At 44.7% G+C, this 23,917-nt stretch overlaps 1 protein-coding gene across 1 annotated transcript in view; it reads left to right on the top strand.

Moving 5' to 3' along the window:
* sema6bb (sema domain, transmembrane domain (TM), and cytoplasmic domain, (semaphorin) 6Bb) overlaps window positions 1-23,917 on the top strand; it is a 111,336-nt gene that overhangs the window by 27,958 nt on the left and 59,461 nt on the right. Inside the window, exon 2 of the mRNA XM_035648167.2 lies at window positions 23,159-23,284. Coding sequence (XP_035504060.1) covers window positions 23,176-23,284 — 109 coding nt within the window. The 5' untranslated portion in view covers window positions 23,159-23,175. The remainder of the gene's footprint in view (window positions 1-23,158; window positions 23,285-23,917) is intronic.

Here is a 23,917-nt window from a genome sequence, read left to right as displayed (position 1 = left end):
TTACCATAACTGTGCCAAGTGTGCATTAGCCGTCTGCCGTGCTATTGTTATTAAGCAAATCCTTCGGTCGTCTTACATTTCTATGAACCACTATCTATGGCTCGGGGTCAGAGGATTGGAAGTAATCTTCAGTGTTCGTTGGTTCCCATATTTCTAGCATGTTCCCTCCACTTCTCGGCTCCCTTTTATCTCCGCCGACCCCGCTCTGCCCTGCCCCTTTTAATCTATGTTCATCTTTTGCGCTTGTTTCACCCCGTGTCCCCTTTTCCTCCCCTTATTCTCTACGTATTTCCTGAGCCCTCTTCATTTGTGCTTCCTCTCATCTCTGTAACTGTTAAGTCTTTGTTTTATAGTCCTATTTGCTGGCTGGCCCAGCCGCTGTAATAGAATTGCTCGTTCCTACATGGACAACAGTTTCCAGGGTAACAGAGACGGGGGAGAGAAGGCCACAGAGTGCACTGTGGTGTAGTCAATTTTATCAGCAGAATGTTTTGGCCCATTTCAGATATTCACTATACCTCGCTTTGCGGGCAATCTTAAGTTTGGAGATGGAAATGTAGGACGGTAATGTATCTATCATTATTGCAGGTTTCCATTTGTGTGATTGCATTTATTTTCTCTGAATGAGATAAGTGTTAGCGGCTTGTTGGAGAGGTTGAGCAGGTGATGCACATCAATTGTCAGTAGTAACCCTGACCGTCTTCTGTAAAGAGAAGGAGGGCGCTGGAATGCCTCGCAGCCATTCACTGGCATTTCCCTAATCAGTCCATCTCATCTTTTATTACCTCGAAAAGTCATTCTCCTCTGGGGCGCTGGCACCGCAGATGTTCCGACAGCCTGCAGTACTGGACATTTTGTCAGTGGCAGAATGGACGAGAAGAGACAGCCCCCAATATTACTGTCAGTAATACTTTCCCTCTGCTCTTGGGAATTAATATTTGAGCACCGAATTGCAACAAACTCTCACAGGTCGGCAAAAACTACATTAAGAAAATTGTCATCTGTCAAATCTCTGTCACATTTGGGACCGAGGATAGAATCACAGGGCAAAGACCACATATTCAGTACAGACTTGCACATGTTCAGGAAAAAAAATAATCAGTCAAAGCAATAAACCATGGAATCAGGATTTTCACTGACTTGAGGCCAACTGAAAGGGTTTCCATTACAGATTTCCAGTGTAGTTTATCGGTTAAATTACAACTTATTTAGTGTTTATTATTTTCAGATCATTGCTGTAACATTCTACATGATTTTCATCACACTTTTGGACAGCCAGACTGCCAGGCAGAGAGACAGTGGTGTTAAGAAATTGCACATCGTAGCTTTCACTTGAGAATGACCAGAAAGACCAAGAAGGCTCTACTCATATATGTCACATATTGTTTTATTGTTATAGCAATCTGTTAAAATATCTATAGTGCTGGTGTCCCACAGGTGAAACGACGAATGGTATAAAGTTAACGTCTAATAAGTTAGGAACCCTGCAAAAAAGGAAATCTAAAATAGAATAAATAAACACTGGAAAATTCTGGGTTTTTATTGTGTATAATTATCTGTCCATGCTAGTAATTTCACTTGACAAGAAATTTTGAAATAAGTTGGTTCATTCTAGAAATACATATAGGCTCTGATAAGTTCAAATATAGAAACAAGTAAATACATTTTAAATCAAGATAATCATTCTCATGTTTCCAGATTTTAAATCTTGGCGAGCCCAGAACAATTTGCAGTTTGTATATTTTGTTCCCCATCACAAAAACTTGATGAACACTTATGGATAAATTAGAGGAACAAACAGAGCAAGCAAAAAGGGTTTCAGTGTACTCATGGGTACCTATGGGTTCAAAAATCTGAAGTTCAAAGGAGAATATCTGTTGAAACTAACACCAAAAGTTTAGCAAAAGTTCAAAACTTTTCTTTCTTTCTGTGTCTTGCTGAACTAAGACACTGTCCAGTGCAGTTTACAGTGAACAAGGTGCCTCACCATGTGGTGAGCAGTGTTTGGAATATACCTCATAAAAATCCGGCAAGTTCAGTCTGTGCAAAGAAAAGTTTCCTTTCCAACTCAGGTTGTGATATTATTGAGCATTACAAACTAATATTAAAATAAACATAAACCTATGCCTAATATGGAGTTGAAATCAGCCCCCAAAATATGTCTGTTTTGCAGAGACCCTCCACTCATGGAGGTTTTCTAGCTGTCCAAAGATAGACTCACACAAAAACACATCAGCACTATAATCAGACGGGGATAGTGTTTGCTGGCCACCTCTCTGGTGCCAATAGATCCCCGTCTGTTATTCCTGCCTACTGTAATGGCATTATGTTTCTATAAAAGGGGATGAGACGAGAGGGCGATAACTCCGTGGGCAGGCCTGACCGCTCTAACTAGTTTGCTCCAAATTAGATGTTTAAAAGAGGGGGTGGGACGGTGGGTTGTGCACAGCGGTGCAGTGTGCGGCAACAGTGAGAGAGAGAGAGTATGGCTATATTTAGTCTGACCTGAGTGCCCATGTGTAGAGGAGGCCAGGCAGAGAGACAGGTGCAGCGGCTGGTCATTATGGAAGAACACAAGAGTCGCGCGGTCAGAGGCTGATAATGGGGCCTCGTCTGACAACTACCTATAGCCCTACCTCACTGTCTATGTTTAGCTCTGATTTGAGACCAGCGGCTGCGGGGACTCGCAGCTATGGATGTGTTTGTGCGAGTGCAAGAGTGCAAATGTGTGCCGGGACTCCAAGAAAAACAGTGGGCGTGCGAGTGGGGGCCGGACACTGGCGGAGCTGTCTCTGGGGAGACTAGCATCTGTTTGAAGACGACGCACTGTGTGTTGGCGGTGTTTGCTCAGGCGACGCGGCCAATCACAGAGGCGTTTCTGACATGCGGGGTAATGTGTATCAGCATTACCCAAATATGAGCTGCCTTGCAGTTTGCGATGTATCCTTGTAACACATGCTGGTCTGTGTATGTATGGGTTACACATGTCTTCTTTGTGCAGCACGCCCCTAACCACAAATTATCTTAATTGTGATACCGTTTCACAGTCCGACAAATATCAAAAAGTGGATATCACTTTTTGATATTTGTGTATATCATTTTTTCCTGTCTTTGCTTGTACTCTCTGACCCACACAGCTTTCTCTCTCAGTACAGAACAAATATTGGCTGGCATGTATCAAGTGGAGTCCATCATTATGTATGTATTCTCTGCCTTTCTGTCTGAGAAGACCGAAAACCCCGACGGGCAGAAAAGGAACAAGTCAGAGTCTAAGGTCTGCTCTCTGAGAAAAAAATAAAAGTTGTGTCACCACACCGAACCTAATGAAAAGGACATTGCTGTGACTTTTTTAAAGTTAAGCCTTTACTCGTGGATTTACTCCAACTTTGAGAAGATCTTCCTGAAGGAATCTGTTGAGTTTGTTGTTTTGGTGAATAAACATAGTCACTTTCTTGCCGACAGTACAAAAGAAGTTAAACACCGCTGCTATAGATCAGATAGCAGGTCAAATGCATTTACGTGTTTGACACATAAGTGAATCTTGGCACATTGGACTGCACTTTAAGCGAAATGATAAATCATTAAAATCCAGCGGAAAGGTACAGTTCATCTAAGGCTCATTACTTCATTGTGTCACCATGACAGTCTTGAATGGGAGTCAGTCGGGTTACAGTTTGGCATCGAAGTGTGAAAACAGAACCTGAGCCCCCGCACGCTGTGGTTATCCAAGGCGGGAAAGCAGATAGCCACTGATAACTATAACATATTTGCTTTGTCATAATGAAATAATACCACCTGCTCTATTTGCAAACACATCCACAGAGCCAAGGAAGAAGTAAACTCTAACTTTGGTTGTTTTGGATTTCCCAGAGAGAGAGAGAGAGAGAGAGAGAGGGAGAGAGCTATGTTTTCACAGCAGTGGTTTGAAAATGTGTTTTTCATGGACTCGCTGGGTTGATCTGTGCATTTATCTGTTCCGTTGCAAAACAGAGAATGAGTCAGTCGGGAACACTGCATGTCACAGGAGATACCGTTTTATCTGGGCCTGCCTTTTGGCTGCAGAAAGCAACAGATGAAGAATGTTCCCTGTTTTATTCACAGTTTATGGCAGCGCTCCGCAAAACTTGTCTTGTGAAAGAGGAATTCGTTGGACTAGGTCTTATCAAACTGCTGCGCACGTTGTGCTGTGTTTACTGTTGCTAGGTGAAGCTTCATTATTGAGGTGCGGGTTTTACCAATGACCTTTAGTTGACTCATAAATTGCCAGCTGGACCCTTCACCCTGGCCCCATGAAGTCCGCCTCAGATCTCATGGGGAATGCACCATTTAAACCATTAGAGTGTAATCTGAGAGTAAGGGGCATGGACGTATGGGTGGGTGGGTGAACGTTGGTCAGAGATTCTCAAACTGTCTTCTATTTCAGTTCAGAAAGCCAAGGTCACCGTCACTTGAGGGGTGCAAGTAAAGACACACTGCATTCTGGGTAAAGTGAGCCAGAGTCCAAACGACGGGGGGGGGGGGGGGGGGGGGGGGGGGGGGGGGGGGGTACTGTCAGCCCCCAGTCGAGGAGAGGCAGTGAAGGAGACAGAAATAGAGAGAGGTAGGAGGAATTTGGGGATATGGAGGCTTGTAGAGGTCTAACCTGCCCGAGGCAAAGAGAGAGATGGAACGGGGCCAAGACGATAGAGGGAAGAGGTGGTGTGTCTGTGAGAGTGTAATTTAATCTCTGGTCACTGAATTGAAATTGGGAGTGCTTGGCAGGAAGGCCTGAGTGAGAAGGGGAAAAAAAGTTTCAGTTAAAAATGTATAAAAGTTCATCTAGTTTGGTGTCATAAATGTTCCTCTCCAACACTTTTTTGTCTTTCGTAACTTAGCGTGTGTGTGATCTGCGCTGAATATGTTTGAATATGTATGACTCAAATATTTATGAGAGCGCTTGCTTCCCATCACATTAGCAGCGTTCCTCTCAGAAGCATTTTTTGTTTTTCGCCTGAGAAAGGAAGCGAGGAGCAAAAAGAGGCGATAGAGCAAAGGCTGCAGGCAAGAGCCTATAGGAAGGGGTAAGGATATGACAAAAGGCTTGTGTGAATAGTAAAAGGAAAAGGAGTTGGCGCTGAAAGCTATGTGTGAATTCTCACAAAGACTCGCACAATCTAATTCAATAATGTACCTTAGCCTGTTAAAATCCTCCTGGAGTTGAGTTTTGCGTTATAGAATAGTTTTATAACCAGGAGGGAAAACAAGTAAATCCTATAATTTGTTTGTGGGCAGCCCGATATGCTATTAGGATTGCCTTAAATTAGATGACTAGATACATCTGTTGGTTTAATAGACATAAGAGACTAATTAATAGAGTGGAGTGCTGGAGTTTATTCAGCCTGCGCGTGTTAGTGCATGTGTTTGTTTCTGTTCACTTTATTGATTTAAAGGCCTCCAGTCCAGGCAATCAGGATTTAAGCTCGCCATTGATTTCTTTATGTAAATCTTTCCACGCATGCTCATGTGCGCAGACAAACAAACCAAACTCTCGCCCCCCTCCGCACCTCTTTACAGATGCGTCCCCAGCAGCACTGAGCAGCGGTGCCGGAATCCAAACGTGATGCTCCGTCCCGGTTCTCTTGCCTGCAGCCTCTCCTCAGCCACAGCCAACAACCTCACTGCCCATTTATCAGTCGGCATTAGGCTGTGGTAGGTAGGCAGACAGGTCAATCCACCCACAGATGGGCCCGTATTAGAGACAGCCGCTCCGTCCATCGGAGCCAAAACTACCCCGCCCACTGCTGGGAGTTCACCTGCTCCAGTTTAAGAACCCCTGACGGGCTCTGAATCTCTTGTTTCAGAAGTAAAAACTTAAGAGCAGAAAGTGTTGGGATACGTGGAAGGATAAAGAAGCCTCTAACACACGATTCCTTCTGATATCGTTCCCATTTTCTGTCAATGAGTGAGTGGCCCATGTTTGCAGCCACTCACTCCCCCTCCCCCCCTCTCTCTTCCTCTCTCTCTCTCTGTTTTCCCCGAGCCCATGGAGCACTTCAATTAGAAGATGAAAAGGGGAAAAAGAAGCGTGTGATGTGATGGAGATGAGAGAGATGATGTAATGGGGAGAGATTGGATGTGGACGGGAGCCACAGGTGCCAGGTCTCATCCTCTCCTCCCTCCCGCACAAAATCTTAGCAAATCCCACATCTGCACCCTTCCTCTCGTTCCAGCCGCTTTTTTCCTTCATTTTTCTCGTCACTGTCTCTTTTTTCCTCACTTTCACTCCCTGCCTGCCACTGTCTCTCTGTCTCCCCTCTCTTCCTCCCGTCATATATGGGACGTGCACGGTGTGGAGCTGCGCTTGGATAATTAGCAGTTTTTCATTAAATATGAACGAGAGCGGGTTCTGTGGGAACCAGTGAGTGGGCCTCTCACAGAGAGTCATCAATTAAACAACAGAGATTCCCAGCCTTTTGATTAAAGATAAAGAGGAAATGGGATGATCAATAGAGACCTGTTAGAGACTGGCAGAACAGATGAACAAACTGCGAGGAAGGAAGGACAGAAAGAGACAGACAGTCAGAGAAACAGATGAGAGGAGGAGGGAGAGTCAGCCCTGCCAACGCACAACTCCCCCTGCGATGAGGTTCATGTGACAGCATAAAAAGTGACTGGATGGGTGGAAATTGTGGGATGTGTGTCTGAGACACACGGCTGCGCGTATTGGAGTGTGAACATTTCACGTGGCATCGGGAGCGCGGTGGGAAAGCGTCGCCATCAGTCTGCATCCGTCGTTATTCTGCCCACACAGTCATATGCTTGGATCAATGCCAAGGTGCCAGCGCGCCGGAGTGCCAAGCCCCGCCGTCTCTTTTTCGCCCGCCTTTTCCCTCTGCCTCCCTCGCCTGACTCTCCTCTGCCTTCCGTCTTTTGTTCTCCTGCCTCCCTCCCCACGCTTTTCTCCTCTCTCCCGTCTGTTACTCCTCATCTTTTCTCACCTCCCGCCTCCCTCCCCTCTGCCACTGCTGCTCACTGCGGTCAGTTGTTCAACACGTCTCCCCCCGTCAGCGGGGTGCTGTGTCTCATTTTTAGATCTCCCAGAAGGGATTTAGAGGTCTTACCCGCTTTCAAGTAATTTCATTAATTTATACAAGAGTCATTATGCAAAAGGCTCAGATCTTTTCTGGACGGTTCTGAGCTTGAATCCTGTTGTTTCAGACAATGTCACACATTTACCAGCAGGCGCAGTCGCCAGGACACCTCCATACAACCTAGGGATCACACACACGCACGCACGCACACACGCACGCACGCACGCACGCACGCACGCACGCACGCATACACACACACAGACACACACACACACACACACACACACACACACACACACACACATACACACACACACACAGACACACACACACACACACACACACTACTGTTCCTGGACATATGGGCTTTTTGCACAGCCTCCCACATGTTCCCTTACTCAGCCGCCTTGAAGTTCAGCTGTTCCAACTGTGCAGTGAAACGTCTGATGGACTCGCCCTGTTAATTGACGCCATGTCTGATTACACTTTAACACCATGCACACGAGGCGTTGTTGCTAGGCTGCTGTCCAATAAGTGGCAATAAAAGTGGGTGGACGGTGCAGTCATACTTATCTCATACACACACACACACACACACACACACACACACACACACACACACACACACGCAAACAGGCACACGGGCACACACTCAGATTAAAAACCCGCAGCCCATCCTTCCATCCAGGTGCATGAAAGGAAATTGGCTTTCACCCATATTTCTAGTTCAATTACATTTACTTGCATTAGAAATTGACTTTCGAGTACACACGGCGAACCTCTTGAGTGGGGCCAGTAGTCAGTCTAATGTGAGTTAGACAGTTCCACAAAAAATAATGATTTGTAATTCATTTTAAGCGTGAAAGGTTTTTCCGCCGTTTATCCCCAGGATATTTTTCATCTTTAAGCCACTTTCTGTAATAACTATCAATGAAAACTCCAGATAACAGAGAAAAAAGGAAGAGAATCCTTGAATTTTTTGGGGGGAATTGCTGCATTCAGCACAGATTTTTTTCCTCTGAAATATCCTTGTACATGTGGTGAGAATTCTAATGGAACAAAGCATTTTAGGTCATATTGTTACTTTTCTGTCTTTTGAAACTATCTTTTCTCTCTTCTGCTGTGTTCTCTGTCCTCTCGCTCGTGTTAAATCTACTATGAGGTGTTCTGTCGTGCTGGGCAGGGAGGATGCCGATGGAGCCGTGAAGTCCAAGTCCATGCATATCTGCTTGAATAGTAAACTAATTCACTCAGCTCTCTGTCTACTCATCAGTGTCACTTGCTTCTTTTTTAAATCAGACAAACAGCGGGAATAGAAAATCTTCTTCTTCTCCTCGTGTTATTTCTTTTTCTCCACCTTTGATCACTGAAACAGCTTTTGTTCTGACCGGATCTCCTCCCACTTCCAGGAAGACCAACTAAGAGAAAATGCATCCCAATATTTGGTCATCTCTTCACGTCAAGCCTCAACTGCATATAACACTACTGGAAGTAAAAACTGAGCACATACATTCATTTATTTATTTATTTTTGCATTTGGAGGTTCCAAGAGCCATCCCCTGCCCTCGCTGTCTCCCCCCCTAAGGTAGCAGCGCCGTGCTCTTGGCATCCTCCCTTGCAGCAACTTGCCAGGTTACATAGCATTACCCTCATTACTCAGACCCTCTTCACAGCAGTTCACTCATCCCGGCTTGAGGATGAAGGAGGCAGCCTCGCTGGTCTCTTCGGGGAGCTGAGACTCAGCTCCATGAGTCGCGGGCCATGGCAGCAAAGCGTCAGTCAGAGCCCGACTTCCCGGTTTGCTTATGATTCTTTTACGGATTTTAGTGATGTTAGTGTCTTGCTGTCTTTGCAGGTGCACAGACTTCGCACACGGTAAAATCGAAAAATCTCTGCTGGGTTGTACTGTGCCTTAAAGGAAAGGCTATGTTTGCTTTTACATCCTCTCAGATGACTTTTAATGTCAAATGAAGGCTTTGGGCTATAGCCACAATACAATGCAATACTATGCATGTGTATATATGATAGGATGAGGACTAGCTAGACAATTCTTTGTAACATTGATAAAGAGCTCAATATACAAGAGCTTTAACTTATTTTATTTTTACTGCTCCATAGAAAAACAGCAGATATTTAAATCTGCCTTGTCCCGAATAGAAAAAAAGCGTGTTTTACATTTCTAACACTTGTGTGATGAAGCAATGAATATGAAGGTTGAATAGTCGTGATTAAAGTTGGTGTAAACTTTATTATGTCAAAACAAAATGTAGAGATGTTAACAGATGATATCAATAATTGACCTCAGAGTAAAAGCAAAGTCAAACCAGCATTTAAAAACTGCATTTGGTGCAATCAATTACTTTCAATGTGATTCTCTTGCAGGATCTTGCATGTAGCAGGAATGCCTGTCTGGTAGTTAGCACGCCAGTCAGCGTAGTTCATGAAATAGCTCTGCTCTACGTCCACCAACCTCGAGCACCGTAAGTTTCAAATACAAAGAAGATGCCATAATCTCTCAATAGAAGGTGGCAGATATGCAGGAATGTGTTCAAACAAGCGCGCGCGCGCACACACACACACACACACACACACACACACACACACACACACACACACACACACATATGTTGATTCCCATATTCACGGAGACTCTGACAGAGTCAATGTCTTGTTGCCATAGCGCCCGTTGGCATTGAGGGATGCAGCACGGCTTGACTGTAGAAGCAGGGAGAGCTAGAGCAAAACATAAAGAGGCAGAAACACACAGGAGAGAAATGAGTGAGAGCACAGTGAGCGGTGGATGTTCAGGTTAATGAACCTCATATAGCTCGATGTTTTGTGATTCAAACCTTGTTCTTGCTTCCTTCATCTCTGCTCCTCACTGCCTTCACTTCTTCTTCTTTTTTTTACTATCTCTCTGACAGATTTTTCCCACAGCATGACTCCCCCTGATTAGCGCCGGGCAGCCATTTCAAAGCTCACATACAGAGGATTCAACATTTAGTCTAAAAAGAGTCCGCTCCTGTCCCAGCCCCGTGGTCACATGTCTGCAAAATAAGAAGCGAGCGAGGGAGAAGAGGAAGCAAAATGAACAGGCCATTACAGACTCATAAAGCCAGTGGTCCAAATCAGGCGCGCACAAATTGATGAACTGTGTCTGTCCTTTTGCAACGGTCTTTAAATTCCATTTAATGCCACTGTAACGGCTAATCAATTGTGTGTTTCTTTGTGTTAGTGTGTGGGATAGTGTCTGTGTGTGATTTTGAACATGGCACCTCCTGATAAGGGTTGTGGGGGGGGGGAAAGGAGTTTTGAAAGGAGTGTTTTTCTGCCACCACACGGGATGAGTAAAAATGGAGGCTCAGGTTGTGATGGCTGTCCTTATCTTGTCATGAGGCAAACTGTTTCAGCGAGAGCACGGCATTACCACACTGCTGGCGAGGCTGCCTTTCCTCTATCTTTCCATTTGTCTCCAGCCGTTCCAATCCAACCCTCTATTTTTGTTCTTATCTCCCTGTGTCATCTCGCTGTGACTCTGAAAGTCATTTATGCGCACTTTCTTTCTCTTACCTCTTACCTCTCTCCTCTGTCTATTGTTCATTCTCTCCATTTCCTTCCTTTTTTTTAACTTTTCTCCCCATCCTCACCTCTAGATTGATATCAGATCTCCCTCTCCCTCCCTTTTCAATAAGGGTTTCCAGGCTTGACAGCTGTCCTTCAGCTGTACGTGGTGATTCCACGGCTGCAGATGGAGAATGAAGCTGGACTTGAGCTTGGTGGAAAATATGGCTACTGAATGTCTTCATCCCAGTACTGGTTATAGTAGTGAAGCTTTTGACTGCACTGTAGTCTTGAATTAGGTAACACACATTTAAAGGGAAGATTCAATTTCATTCAACAAAAAGGGAAAAGTCTATTCCTGACATTACTGTTTTTTATTGAATTAATGTCAATAAAGCTTCATTCAAATCCATAGAAAAGAGCAGAGCATATGTTAATCAACCTGATAAGCTAGTGCTACAATTGTATAATAACAGCCTCCATGCTCTCAGGCTTTCTTTGGTGATTGATTAAAACTAAGCGTCAGTCAGATTGGCGAGATCATATTGTACAGTACTCTTTTTCACTTGGTCACAAAGAACAGGGAGCATGGGAGAGAGACACAAAGACGGAGAGAGAGAGGGGGGGAGAGCCCAACAAAGTGGCCCCAGGGCATCTGTGCAGCAGTGAAACCCTGGAGATCTGTCGATAAACAGGCAGGTTGTTGTTGCAGGATCAATCCCGGCCTGGAGCATTGCTTCACTTCTAATTGCCATGTGCACCGACAGTGCAGCACATGCACCCTACGTCCATGTGTGCCAAAATCTTTACGGCGCACTCCTCACAAGTGTTCACAGCGTTTCCTCTAATATTCAGTCGGCCACTGTTTTAAACAAGTTACTGTCCGCACCAAAGCAGCTGCTATACTTTCTTTTGTGGTTTTATTTTCCATATTGCTGCAGACGACTGGCCACAGGTTGTACGTTTGGCAAAACATCACGGAATTTTAGCACAGTGACATATTTTACAGCAGTTTTACCAGCAGATAATTGATCAACCTACCAGCACATGAATGTTAAATTTCACCTTATGGAGTGTGTGTTCGGGCGGGAACATGAACATGTGCTGCGCAGATCAGCTGATCTTCAGCTGATCTGGTACATGCTGTTCTCTGTCCAGCTGAAAATGAACTCATACATTATTCATGTAAAACTGATTCATGGATTACCTGCTGCCATGATCGCTTCTCTATTTCAGGCATTTGCGCCCACATTTTCAATCATACACTGTAGTGTGTGTTGTCATGTGTGCAGCTAACACTGGGCAACAATGTGATGACTTGGCTCCGTTAAGTCATTTCCCACAGAGTGGTTTTGTTTTACCCCAGTGTGAGATGGCTATCTGAGTGGGCGGGGACGCTGCGTGAATGGAGCCATTAAAATGTTACTGTATTTTTCCCTCAGTAATAAACTATGACCGGAATGTGTCTAACTGAATAAACGTCAGTCACAATCAAACACTGAGCACTTGAGTTCCCATATGAGTCCGACAGTCAGACATTGTGGAAAGAGGCAGTGAGCCGCCATAGTCCAGAAAGCACTGCAGCCTGAGGTCATGTTGTGTCGTCGGTGACTTTGTTACTGTATCACAGCTTGTGTCGTGTCCACCTACATGCGCTGAATGCATCATATTTACTTTCGCTCGCGGCTGCCCGAATGAATAGCGGGAACATGCAAATTGCTTGCTCACAAAGCAGCTCCTGGAAGTCGAACCTCACAGATTGGGGTTATTCAGCTTAGTTAGAGTATCCAAAGGAGGGATATTTTTATTTATTTCCCTGAAGCATTCCCTTCGCTTAGGGTTTTTGGGAATAAAGTAAAATTATTGACTGTGTTTTCGGAGTATTGAAAGGAACATTTCTGATGAAATCAAGAGATTTTTTCAGGAGATTTTCCTCAACGCCTCGCTGTTCGTCCTCTTCTCGTGGTTTTAAATGGCAGCCTTTGTCAACAGCCGCAGCGGGGGGGATTAGTCTCCTGTCTGTTTGGCTCTGCAGCATTATGCCCTGTTGCTCGAAAGCCCGGAGGAAGACCAATCAGCGAATGAGCCACTTACACCGTTATTCAGAGGACAAAATATTGTCTGTAGCTACCAATCTGCGAGAATGGAAGGAACACAAACAATCTGTGTACCAGACCGCTGCTTTAATGGGGAGATGAGGGAGAGGGCTGATGGAGCTGTGTGTTGGATTCTTGTTTTTGTAATGTGGGATTCAAAAAAAGGCCCAGGTACTTCATTCCTCTCCACTGACTTCACGACAGGTAACACGGAGAGAACAGCTCCACCATTCGTATCATTGGGCACGTGCTCTACTCCAACCTTCTCAATCAGTAGTACGACTGTCCTGCGTACCTCACCTGAGCTGCTCCTCAGTACGTGCTCTTCTCCTCTCGGTCGCTCCGTGTCGCGCAGCTGAGGGCTCGCCGAGGTATTTCTTGCGCTCTAATGTTTTCCTCACTGGTTTTATTGAATTAATGTGACATCCAGAGCAGGGGCCATTGACTTCGAATGGAAATGGCTGCTATTGATTTGATCCGCTCGATGAGACGCCAGGTACAAAACAACGTGGTTGAACATCCCGGCGTTCGCAGACTGGCAAACTGGGCTCGAACTTGAGCCTGTGTTATGCAAATAGGAACGGATGTTCTACTGGCCGACTGAGCAGAGAAAGAAGAGGTCATCAGTGCATTTGTTTTTAAGTGCGACTCGACGGATGCAGGTCAAGCCCGAGAGCCTTATGGGGTGAAATAAAGAAAGGAAGCTGTCAGCCATAACACGTCTTCTTTGACCGCCTGCCTTGATCATTCAGGTCAAGGAATCATAATTTGTCTCAGCCATGCACCATTGTTTAATAAAGCTAAGGGGCCTCTTTTATGCTTTTATGCATACACGGGGCTGTTGAATGGGCACGCTCTTCTCTCTAAATTGACTGCACTCACCACACTTCTTCATGTTCTCCTTCTCTTCTACTTTCCCCCTTTTGTCCCCTCATTCACTCTACTCCCTCATCATCTGTCTCACCATTGTTATCGCTGTCTGCACGGAGATGACCACCCCCCCCTTTACTCCCCCACTTTGTGACTTATAACTATGTGCTTGGGAAGAAATCTCCCTTGGAGCCGTCTCTGTAAACACATACCTGCTATATATCTCTGTGCACAACTGTCTCTCCTCTCACCACCTTCCCCATCCTCCCTTCCGCTTTCTCTCCGCCCTTCAGCTTTCAAAGCTCGCTCTTTAAGACTCGCTCTGTGAAACTCATCCAGCATCCCACAGCCACCCACCCCGATTCCGTCACCATAACCAAATCCACTTTAACACAGGCACAAACAGATCCCACAGCCTCAGGGGAGGGGTGAGTGAGGAGTGGGGGGTGACAGGAGGAGGGGGAATGAGAGGGCAATAAAATGTCAGGCTGGTGGGTAAAAGTGGGCTAGCTTCACTGAGCAGCCCCTTCTAAATAAACCACCACGTCTTTAGAGTCTCAAATCCCATCAGTCTAACCCAGGGGGGAGATGCAGTAAAATGTCGGCGCAAAATGAAAGACGTGATTTGCTGTGATGCTTGAGCAAGAGCAGGAGGAGAAGGAGAGGCATGCGAGATAAATACAACGAGGTAGGGGTGGAGGAACGGGGTTTGACACATCGGGCAGAGACAGATTGGAGAGAATAGATGCAGATAGAGGCAGAGGGAGACGGAGACGTGCGGAGTGAGAGCAGGAACGGGAGATAGAGACATATACTGTATGGCTGAGCTGGCAGCCTCCTTCGCTGATTAACATGCTTCTAAGATACGGTGTGAGGGATCAAACTTGCACAAAGCCAAGCTCGGGAGTTAAGCCTGTGTGTGTGTGTGTGTGTGTGTGTGTGTGTGTGTGTGTGTGTGTGTGTGTGTGTGGGTGTGTGTCTGTGTGTGTGTATTTCAGTTTGTTTGTTTTGACGATGGATTTACTGCTTGGCACACACGCAGGGGAGAATCTTTGTTCACAGCTGTGTTGTGTGCACATTTGTCAAATGGAGACGTCTGTTGATTGACAGCGCAGTGTGCAAGTGTGTTTGTGACATTCAAAGCGGAAAGCGGGGATCCGAAGTTACGGTAGTGTGTGAACTTGCAGGTAGAATTTTTTTCGGACTAAATTGGATGAGCAGCTGGTTGATTTGTAGCGAGGGAAGATGGAGTGGGATGGGAGAAGAAGGTGAGAGGGGATGGTGTAAAGAGGAAGGAAGGGCGGGGTGATGCATGCGCGAGTCTGAGTGGGTCTGCAGCCTGGGTGCATGCGTGTGTGACTGTCAGTGGGATTTACAGGTACGCTCTTCCATCATAACCAGTGCCAGCCCTGATCTGTCGGCCCTCCACTGTGAGAGGATACTGGGCATCTCTGTCTCTAAAATGTACAGTTGCTGTTTTAATGCTGTTCACAGTGGAGCATTTGACAAGATGATTTATCTGTGAAATTTGCCATAAAAAAAAACAACTAACATCTGGACACGGCGGAGGGACATGTTATTCCTGAATGGTATGCAGCTTGTATAGCAATTCTGCACGGTGAATTATTTCACCATCAGTTATTGTTTTGAATATGCCCATCTTGACAGTAAAAAACAAGCAGTGGCTTCATCTGGCAGAGCTTCAGTTACTGTGCTCGGAGTGTAGTGGAACCGAAAGGTAAACACCATTAGCGTACAAGAGATGTCATAGTGAAGCCCAAAACCTATACCGACTCTAACTGTTCCGTCTCTTTCGGTCGCTGTCGTCCACTGATGACGCCTCTTTTCTCCTCCAAAAACACAATTGCTTAGATGGACAATTTCATGCAGCCCTTTTACATTTTTAAAAAAAATGTAAAAGTACCTGTGTATTGTAGAATCTGACATGGTGAATGCTTTGTCCTGCCATTTTTGTGGAGCGTTCAAGGGAACAGGCCACATTTTTCAAGGCCATTTGTTATCTCCTACGGCAAGAAAATATGTATTGAATAGTTCGACATTTCGGGAAATGCGCTTAAATTGTCCCCATGTATTAGATGAAAAGATCACTGTCAGCATAAAGACTGCAGCCAGGGAGATACGGCATCAAATGTTCCTTCCAGCGCTTCTAAAGCTCGCCAATTAACACATTATATCTTGTTTGTTTTATGAGAGGTTATGTGCAGGACTCGGCTGGGCGTAGTGGTTTCCTACAGTCTCCCCTGTGTGGGGTTCCTGTGAGCGTCAAACTGATTAGACTCCATGAACAAACTGGTTTAGGCCAAGAAATAGTCCAGCACACGACCCTTACAAAAGCACAACATATATATATATATCAGTTTTATATGGATTATTTGAACATTGTAGTCAGTTTTAGAAGAGTTGTTGCCTTTGTATTGCTACTGTCCCCTGTTCCCAGTGTCAATCCTGAGGTGCTCTAGCTAATTGACCACTTTAGCTAGATTGAATGGCAAGACTGATACAAACTGCAATACGGTACCATGACTGCAGGCCTCAGGGAGTTTTTCATTCGGCATAAGTACATCTTTTAAAATCTTTTAAATGCCATGCACTTTTGAAGATATGACTCAAAGTGTAAAGGTTTGCCCTCATCTTGCAATGGTGAAGAATCGTTCAAATAATTCCTGGATCCAGATCCCTCCCAAAATGGAACCACGTTTTTACCATGGCCGAGACCTATTTTTTGATAAAACTTCATGCAAATCCATCCATAAACTTTTGAGCAATCCTGCTGACAGAAAAACTAACAAACAGACAACCAGAACCAATCGCATATTTTCTATTACGATAAGTAACCAAAAATCTAACTCTAAGTAATACTAATGCGCAGAAGCGAGCAGTACTGGCTGCAGAGTCTGTTTTCATTTGTCAATGCCCTCTTCTTTCTGCTAAATGTTCTATTTTTGCCTGGCTCCCGGCCCCTTTGCCCCCACCGACAGTCACTTGTTGCCATTACAATAAATCCAACTCTCCACATGATTCACAAGCAAAAAGGCCAAGCAGTCTCTGGATGGAAATGTATTGTCCTATTGAGTTACTCCTGAGTATTTATGCAAGATAATACATGTCCTTGGGGGAATTTTAGCTGAATAATCACATCAAGAGGGGTTCTGTCATGCCGTAGAAGCTCTTACTGCCATTAGCAGGGTTTCTGTATTATTTATAACCATGTCTGAGATTATCGCCTTGTGTGTTTTCCTTTACTGGCTTTATGGAGCCTCAAGTTAGTGATGGATGGAGTTGCTTTTAGTCTCCCGTCAGTCTCCGAGTGTGTTTTCTTTTCATTTTTACTGCAGTGTAGCTGGGTTCCTCCTACATGGTTCGAGTGTGATTTATGGCCCTGGTCCCTGATCCTTGCCCCGCTAATGATCGTTGTAAACTGGTGGGAAGCCAAAGGTCAGGCCTATATTCTGTGTCGTGATGTGACGTGATGTTTCTCCATGCCTCGTGCAGCGCTTTTTTCGATGATCGCGAAAAAAAAGCAGCTGAAAAGATGATAGAAGTGAGTGAAAGGAGCGTAGAGGGGGAAAAACGGGGAAACAAAGAAAAGCGCGGTAGAGAGGGGAAAAAGATTTATCTCGGCACTTCTGCGTGGAGAGGGTTCGTCCCGAAACACAGACCTATAATTAACCTGCAGACTTATGCAGACGCTGCCAGCCAGTGCAGTGTCTCCTGATTTCTTCACAGCTGTAATTTCGAGGACTGTGAAGGTTAATGGCACTGACACAACTCCAGTGTGAGCTCCAAAGATATCCATTCATCAACAATAGGCTATTACAGGTATTACGTTACTGCTTTGTCATCCTGCGCTCGTTAGTCGGCCTACCTCTCGCTCGTTAATGGGGGCTCATCCAGCGCAGATGAAATAGGGAGAGATCATCTTATCCCAGCACCAACCTTTGAATCCACTGAAATGATATATCCATTAGACACATGGCCTGCTTTCACGGAGCAGAGACAGTGGGCGTGATCTCATGGTCTCATTCTGATGAAGTGCTATGAAGACTGTTTTGTCCTAATGCACATGCTGCTTCTCAGTGCATGGCAAAAAAGTTCACTCTTCACTTTTCCTTTACTTTGCACTCCCCCCCTGTTTTTTCTTTCACTGTCTTTTTTCTCCAACAACCCCTCTCTCTCTTTAAATATGTGCAATATTGTTTAGGCTCCACGCTCCAGGATTTCATGGTCATGCAAATATGTCGTAAACAGACCCTAGGTCACTCGCATCCCGGGCAAAGGGGAAATATCTTGTGTGCTTTTTTTGCTCTGGCGAAGTGAAATCCTAAATCGTTTTTACATTGGGTCTTACAGAGCTAGAGGGGGAAGACTGTGGCTTGGCTTAAGTGAAGGCACACTGCCCAGAGGAGTGTTTTTTGCTTTGTTGTGTGTAGAGTATATAATGCATATGTGCATGGCATGCATATCAAACGCCAGGGAGGAAGTTAACTGGCTGGGGTCAGACAGAGGAAAAGCTTTGAGGAAAGCAAAGAAAAGCTTTGTGATATAGACAATGCTAGGCCAGCATAGTAACAGTACACAAACAGAAACGGTAAAATGGGATACACTTACACTACACTACACACTAAAAGTAATCAAAAGTAATGTGTTTCTGAATTATGTGGCGAGGTGCAATCTTATCTGCAATGGCTCTAGTGTCGACCCCTGAGGGACTCCCCTTTCCCACACAGGACAGTATACAGAAAAATGTTACCCCTTTAGATAAGTTGCAAAACAGGTGAGTACTGACCCAAAAGATCCTTCACATTAGACTTCTCCTGGCTCAATGTGACCATAAATCTGGCGATGCAAACGTACCATTGGCTCTGTGCTCTACCTCTCATCTGTCTTTGTCGTTCGGTCTCTCTCATTCTGGACATTCTTTGGCTTTACTCTCTGTATATCTGCTGTGACTCCCTCTCTCTGTTTGAGTGCCTCACTTGTCTCTCTTTCACCCCTGTTTCTCTTCATCACTCCCTGTAGTGCATTATTTGAGTCATTTTCTTTGTCCCGCCTTGTCCTCTCAACATTCTCCCACCTACGCTGTGTTCTTTTCCATCTTTTCCTTAAATCCTCCTTCCCAGCCTTGTTTCTCACACCTAATTCTTTATTCCCTTTCTTCCTCACATCACTGCCGTGTACAGCATCTTATGTTAGTGCTGATTGAAGGAGATCCAAGCAACATCAGGCTATCACCTGTCATTTATCCTACACACTCCATAAAGCAGCCTCTCCTATCTCACTGCCATGACAATTAGGCCAGCCCCGGGGAAATCTATGGGGCGTCTTTAAGTCCGCATCAGGAAAATGGAACAATCATAAAATCCTCCACTGCTTACTTAATATCCTGTCCCATACTGGCACAGTCTTGTGAACCAAATTCTGAAGGTCATCTTGCTGATGTGGTTCAGTGAAAGCAGGGAGGAGTGAAGCTCATCTTTGTGCTTGCAGCAAAGGAGTATTACTTTGAACGTTAACTCCTCCTCAAAAGTGTTTTAAGAATCGAACCAGAAGTCTTTTTGGTAGTTTGACTCTATTACAAAAACATAGATTATTTGAGCTTGAAACCATTCAGGCTGTTGCTGGCTCTCTTGCCGTATTATTTCTTTTTACAAAGCACTGTTGGAAACTGTGAATTCAACTGAATGGTAGCACTACGTCATCCTCGCCTGCTACTAGAGCTTGTTGTGCTGCCGCTACTGCTTCTGCTGCTGCTGTGGTATGAAGACAAACAATGCGGAGCTGTTCCACCGTAGTTACAGTTATAGTAATGAGGATGTTGAGTGTGTTTAGAGTGAACTGAAACAGGAGAGTTGTGGCCCAGAAAACCAAAACCAAGATATTAAAAATGCTGCATAGACCAGAGGGAAAGTATGTGTCAGGTGATCTTTCTGAGCGTTCATTCTGACCCCTTTTATATACAAGTTGATCAACTGTTAATGTAAAACACTGATTAGGTCAGATTTAATACATGCAACAAAAAAAATGGAACAAAAATAAATTTGCTTTGTAAAATGACGATAAAAAGATTTTAGACGAAATAGATGAATTCAGATAAATTATTTATCTGTGCAGGCTTTTTTTGTAGCAGAGTGACCAGTGTGAAAAGGGATTAAACTGAAATATTAGTGGAGTACTGTAGAATTTATACCTCTGCATAATACTTGACGACTGCTCTGTTAAATATTTTAATTATTAAATACCCTATCCACCACCATCATAATGCTGCTCTATTCCATTCCTATTTTGCCTAAATCTAGGACACGCATAATCTTGTTTTTTCTTTCAACCGTTTTTTCCGTTTTTAAGTGAAAGCACCTCACGGCCCGGCAATGGAAACACATTGAGAACATACACATTGACAAGACATGGGGCCAAGGGAGAGCAAGAGACGGAAGCATAAAGAGATGGTGAAAGGGAAAAGGTAGAGAGAGCGTACAGGGAGGAGAGAGTGAGAGCCATAGCAACGGTAATAAGTGACAAAAGCATTTCAGAGCATATTAGCGCCTTCATTTGATGATGAGGTGTTCTATTTGCATGCAAAGTATCCAAACCCCTGCAGCAGAGGGTCACCATCTCTGTATAACCAGCATCCAATTCCACATTGCAGGGATTCCTCACATCTCCTCGTCGCCATCAAGCCATTTCTTCTTCTCTTTTAAGCCTCTGCTCTATAGTCTGACTTTACCCCGCTTCAGAACAGGAGCAGCCCTCATTAGGGCCTCTGCTAAAGACACTAGATGTAATTGATTTGCTAAGTTATCTCAGTTTATCATCGTGGTTATCATTATGACTTGGCATTGATTAAGTCCAGGGAGACGTTACACCTCCGACTCCCAATTCCCTCCACCTTTTCGGCTGCTAAATGATCTCTTAATGACTTTGTTTTGGAAATTACAGGGCTAAACACAGATTACCAAATCAGTCTGGGGCTGTGGAAAGGGACAAATTAACAAGTGTACGTAAATCCTTGTGATTGGAGCGTTGTGGTGAATTCCGCCATCATGTTTCATTTATAGTGAGCAAAAGATAGTTGCGGTGAAGTTTCACTTGACCAGATATTGTTTTAACTTGGCACCCAAATAAGGTTGTTGGGATAGTGCCTGTGTTTTTATCACAACCCTGGAAACAATAGTCCCCGCGGAGGAAGAACTGACACAATAATTTACCACTGACAACAATGTGTTATTTTATTTTATTTTAAATCCATGGAGCCAACGCGCTGTGTGCCAACTTCAATATGGCTGTGGTGACATCAACTGCCATTTCAGTTTTTATACATCGTAGAGTGCCGTAGCACCCTTTGTTGAATATTTTGGATTAGTGTCTCCTACAAATGGTAAAATATATATGTGACTTGCAGTATGCCTCATACAGCTTGTGCTTGTGCTGGACTCATTTGTCATAATTACAGAGATGTTTTGGCTTGGAACTATTTGTGCACGCGTGCGCACACACACACACACAAACACACACACACACACACTCACACCCACACACACACACACACACACACACACACACACACACACACACACACACACGCACGCACACATACCCTTGCTTGCAAGTTTTAATACTTGTATATATTCTGCTGTCCCATGAAATTGTATAGCCCACGGTGTCTAATTATACTAATCGAATGCATTCCGCCTGACATTTATTCATACATTATTAATAGCAGAAACAATAGAATCTCTGATTGGATATACTGACTTCCTGACTTCTCATCTTCACCCTCTTACTGTTTCCCACGTATCTCCCGCCCCATCTCTCGCGCTCTCTCTCTCAACCCGTGACCTCCTTTCTTCTCTCTGTGACTCTTTCCCCTTCACCTCCTGTAATTTTGCTTGTGGGTGTTGAGTAATTAGCACGCCGCCCACTTTTATTCTGATGTCAGAGCGGGGAATTTGAGAAATGTGTCATAAAGATTATATGTCCTGATAAGGTTATGTCTGGGACTCCATTAAGGAGATGGGCTGCACAATGGCTGTTTGTATTCTTGGAAGAGAGAGCATGTGTGAAAGAGAGAGAGAGGGACAGAGAGAATGGCTCAAGGAAGGCAGCTGGTTCCAAACTACAATAGATCATCTTTCTCCATTGCTGCATTAATTTGATATTAATACGTTATAGCTATATTCATTTTTGGTTTAATTTTTTTGCACTTAACTGTATTCAATTCTAATTCTACATTGATATGAATCATTTACTGAATGAATTTTTAGCAGGTTTACCTATACAGTATGTGTAAATATACACAGTCATTTTGCTATTAAAAAGGTATGAGACAGATACAAACTGAGACCGATGCATAGTGATACCATACAGTAGATTCAGCAAGGAGTTTGCTTATGCATTGTTTTCTGTGTTGTGCATGTGTCAACACCACAGTAAAATGCTAAGATGTTTTGCATAAGGAAATCCGACCTTGAGTATTCAAATCTGAGATGTTGCAATTGTGCATGGCTGAAAGAAATGTTTTGTGTTTGCAGCGGTGGGGATGTAAAGTCTCTCTGCTTGAGTTTCAATGCAAATCCTTCAATGTTGCATTCAGCTTTAACAAGTTGAAAGTGGAGTTAAGAGGTTTTGTGTTTAAGAAAACATTTCTTGGAAAAGGGGGGAAACTAAGATAATTACAGATGAACAAGCCTTCAAGATATTGCAGTAACAGATATTGAATTGGACCACTCATGCTATTTGGCGGCATGAACGCAGAGAAGCGCAGAGGTAGCGGCCGTGTCCTTTAAGCTTTCTGAGGTTTGTGGCTGAAGCCCATAGCAATTCGGAGAGCTTTTCTCCCCGAGGCCGAGCGCCAGAGTCATTTTCTAGATGGATCGTGTAGGGTAACTCAATTTGGATATCATTTGTATTTCCACATGAATCACATCCGAGACCTGCATGTGCCGTGGTGCTGCGCAGTGAAAAGTACCAACCGTTTAGCACTGCCGTCAGAGAGGTGATTTGCTTCGATGGCAAGCATTTCATTTAAGTAAACCACCACTTCGTTGCCTGTGTCAGTCTCTTTCATATCCTGGATAATGCTTGATGTCTGGAACATTATTGAGCCTTTCACGTGCTCTGACTCGCTCGAGACAGATTTTCCAGTCATGCACAGGCCGTATCTTGGCCTCTGTCTCGTCTCATAGTTTTCATATGTGTCATAGGTGGTGCGATGCTTGATGTGGTGATTTTGTGCCACAGCGATCTGGCTGTATTCAGATCTCACTGGACACTTCTACCACAATGGATGACTTAAACCCTCGGATCCCTCAGCGATTTATCTCCCCTCACATCAGGGAGAAGAGATAAAGATGCTGTGGGAATGTAAAGATAGAGCTTCACTTAAGATTATCATCCAGACAGATAGTTGGTTTGTCCTTCAGTCTCTGATTAAGTGAGTGAATGTTTCTCTGCACATGTATTTTTATGTTTGTGTCATTCCTCTGCCGTATTTAGCAACCACTCATTTCTTACTGCTTTTTTTTGTCCTTTTTATTTCCACAGACTACAGTTCTGTTACTATGGCAACCGTGGCCCCTCCTTCCTTCTTCCTGCTGTGTTGGCTCCTCCGAACGGCCAGCTCGGCGTTCCCCGAGGAACCAGGACCCCTAAACTTCATCCCAACAGAAGGTAATGACCCGCTGATTTCTCTCGCCCTCCAGCCTGCTACTCCCCTGCGTGCCTCTCGTCCAGGTCGTGATGTGTGAGGTGCCCCAACACGTAGGGTGTTGAATTGGGGGGAGGACATGGAGGAGGCTTGGGGTCACTGTGTGGGCTGTTGAGGTCAGACAGGCTCTCACACGAAGGGTGTCGACTGGTGTCCAGGTCGGGAGGTGTGGGGTCAAACTCAGGAATGAGAGCAGAGTGTAGGAAGGGGCTCTCGCATTCATGACTTTCCCACACACACACACAGACCCTCATGAGACAGACCTTCTTACACACTCAGACTTTGAGTCTCCATATCAGCTTGGGAGTAGCCAGTTTAGTCCAGACTGTGATTGATTGCAGTTCAATAACATTGATTGATGGTTTCCCGGCCGAGTCCAAATCCATCTGCACGTATCAATACCGCATGCGATAGAGAGGTGGAGGTTGTCAGTCTACCGAGCGACTGCATTCGACTCAGCGGCTGTGGACTCCAGCATAAGTTATAATACAAAGAGCAAGCTCAATCCGGACGGACAGACGGAACAAACGTTGGAAAGTGTGGAGGTGGACAGATAAGTAAAGGTGGAGGAATGAGAAGAGACAGAATGAATCATG

The sequence above is a fragment of the Scophthalmus maximus genome, chromosome 13, assembly GCF_022379125.1.
Source record: "Scophthalmus maximus strain ysfricsl-2021 chromosome 13, ASM2237912v1, whole genome shotgun sequence".
NCBI lineage: Eukaryota > Metazoa > Chordata > Actinopteri > Pleuronectiformes > Scophthalmidae > Scophthalmus > Scophthalmus maximus.
This window is presented reverse-complemented; position numbering and strand designations above follow the sequence as displayed.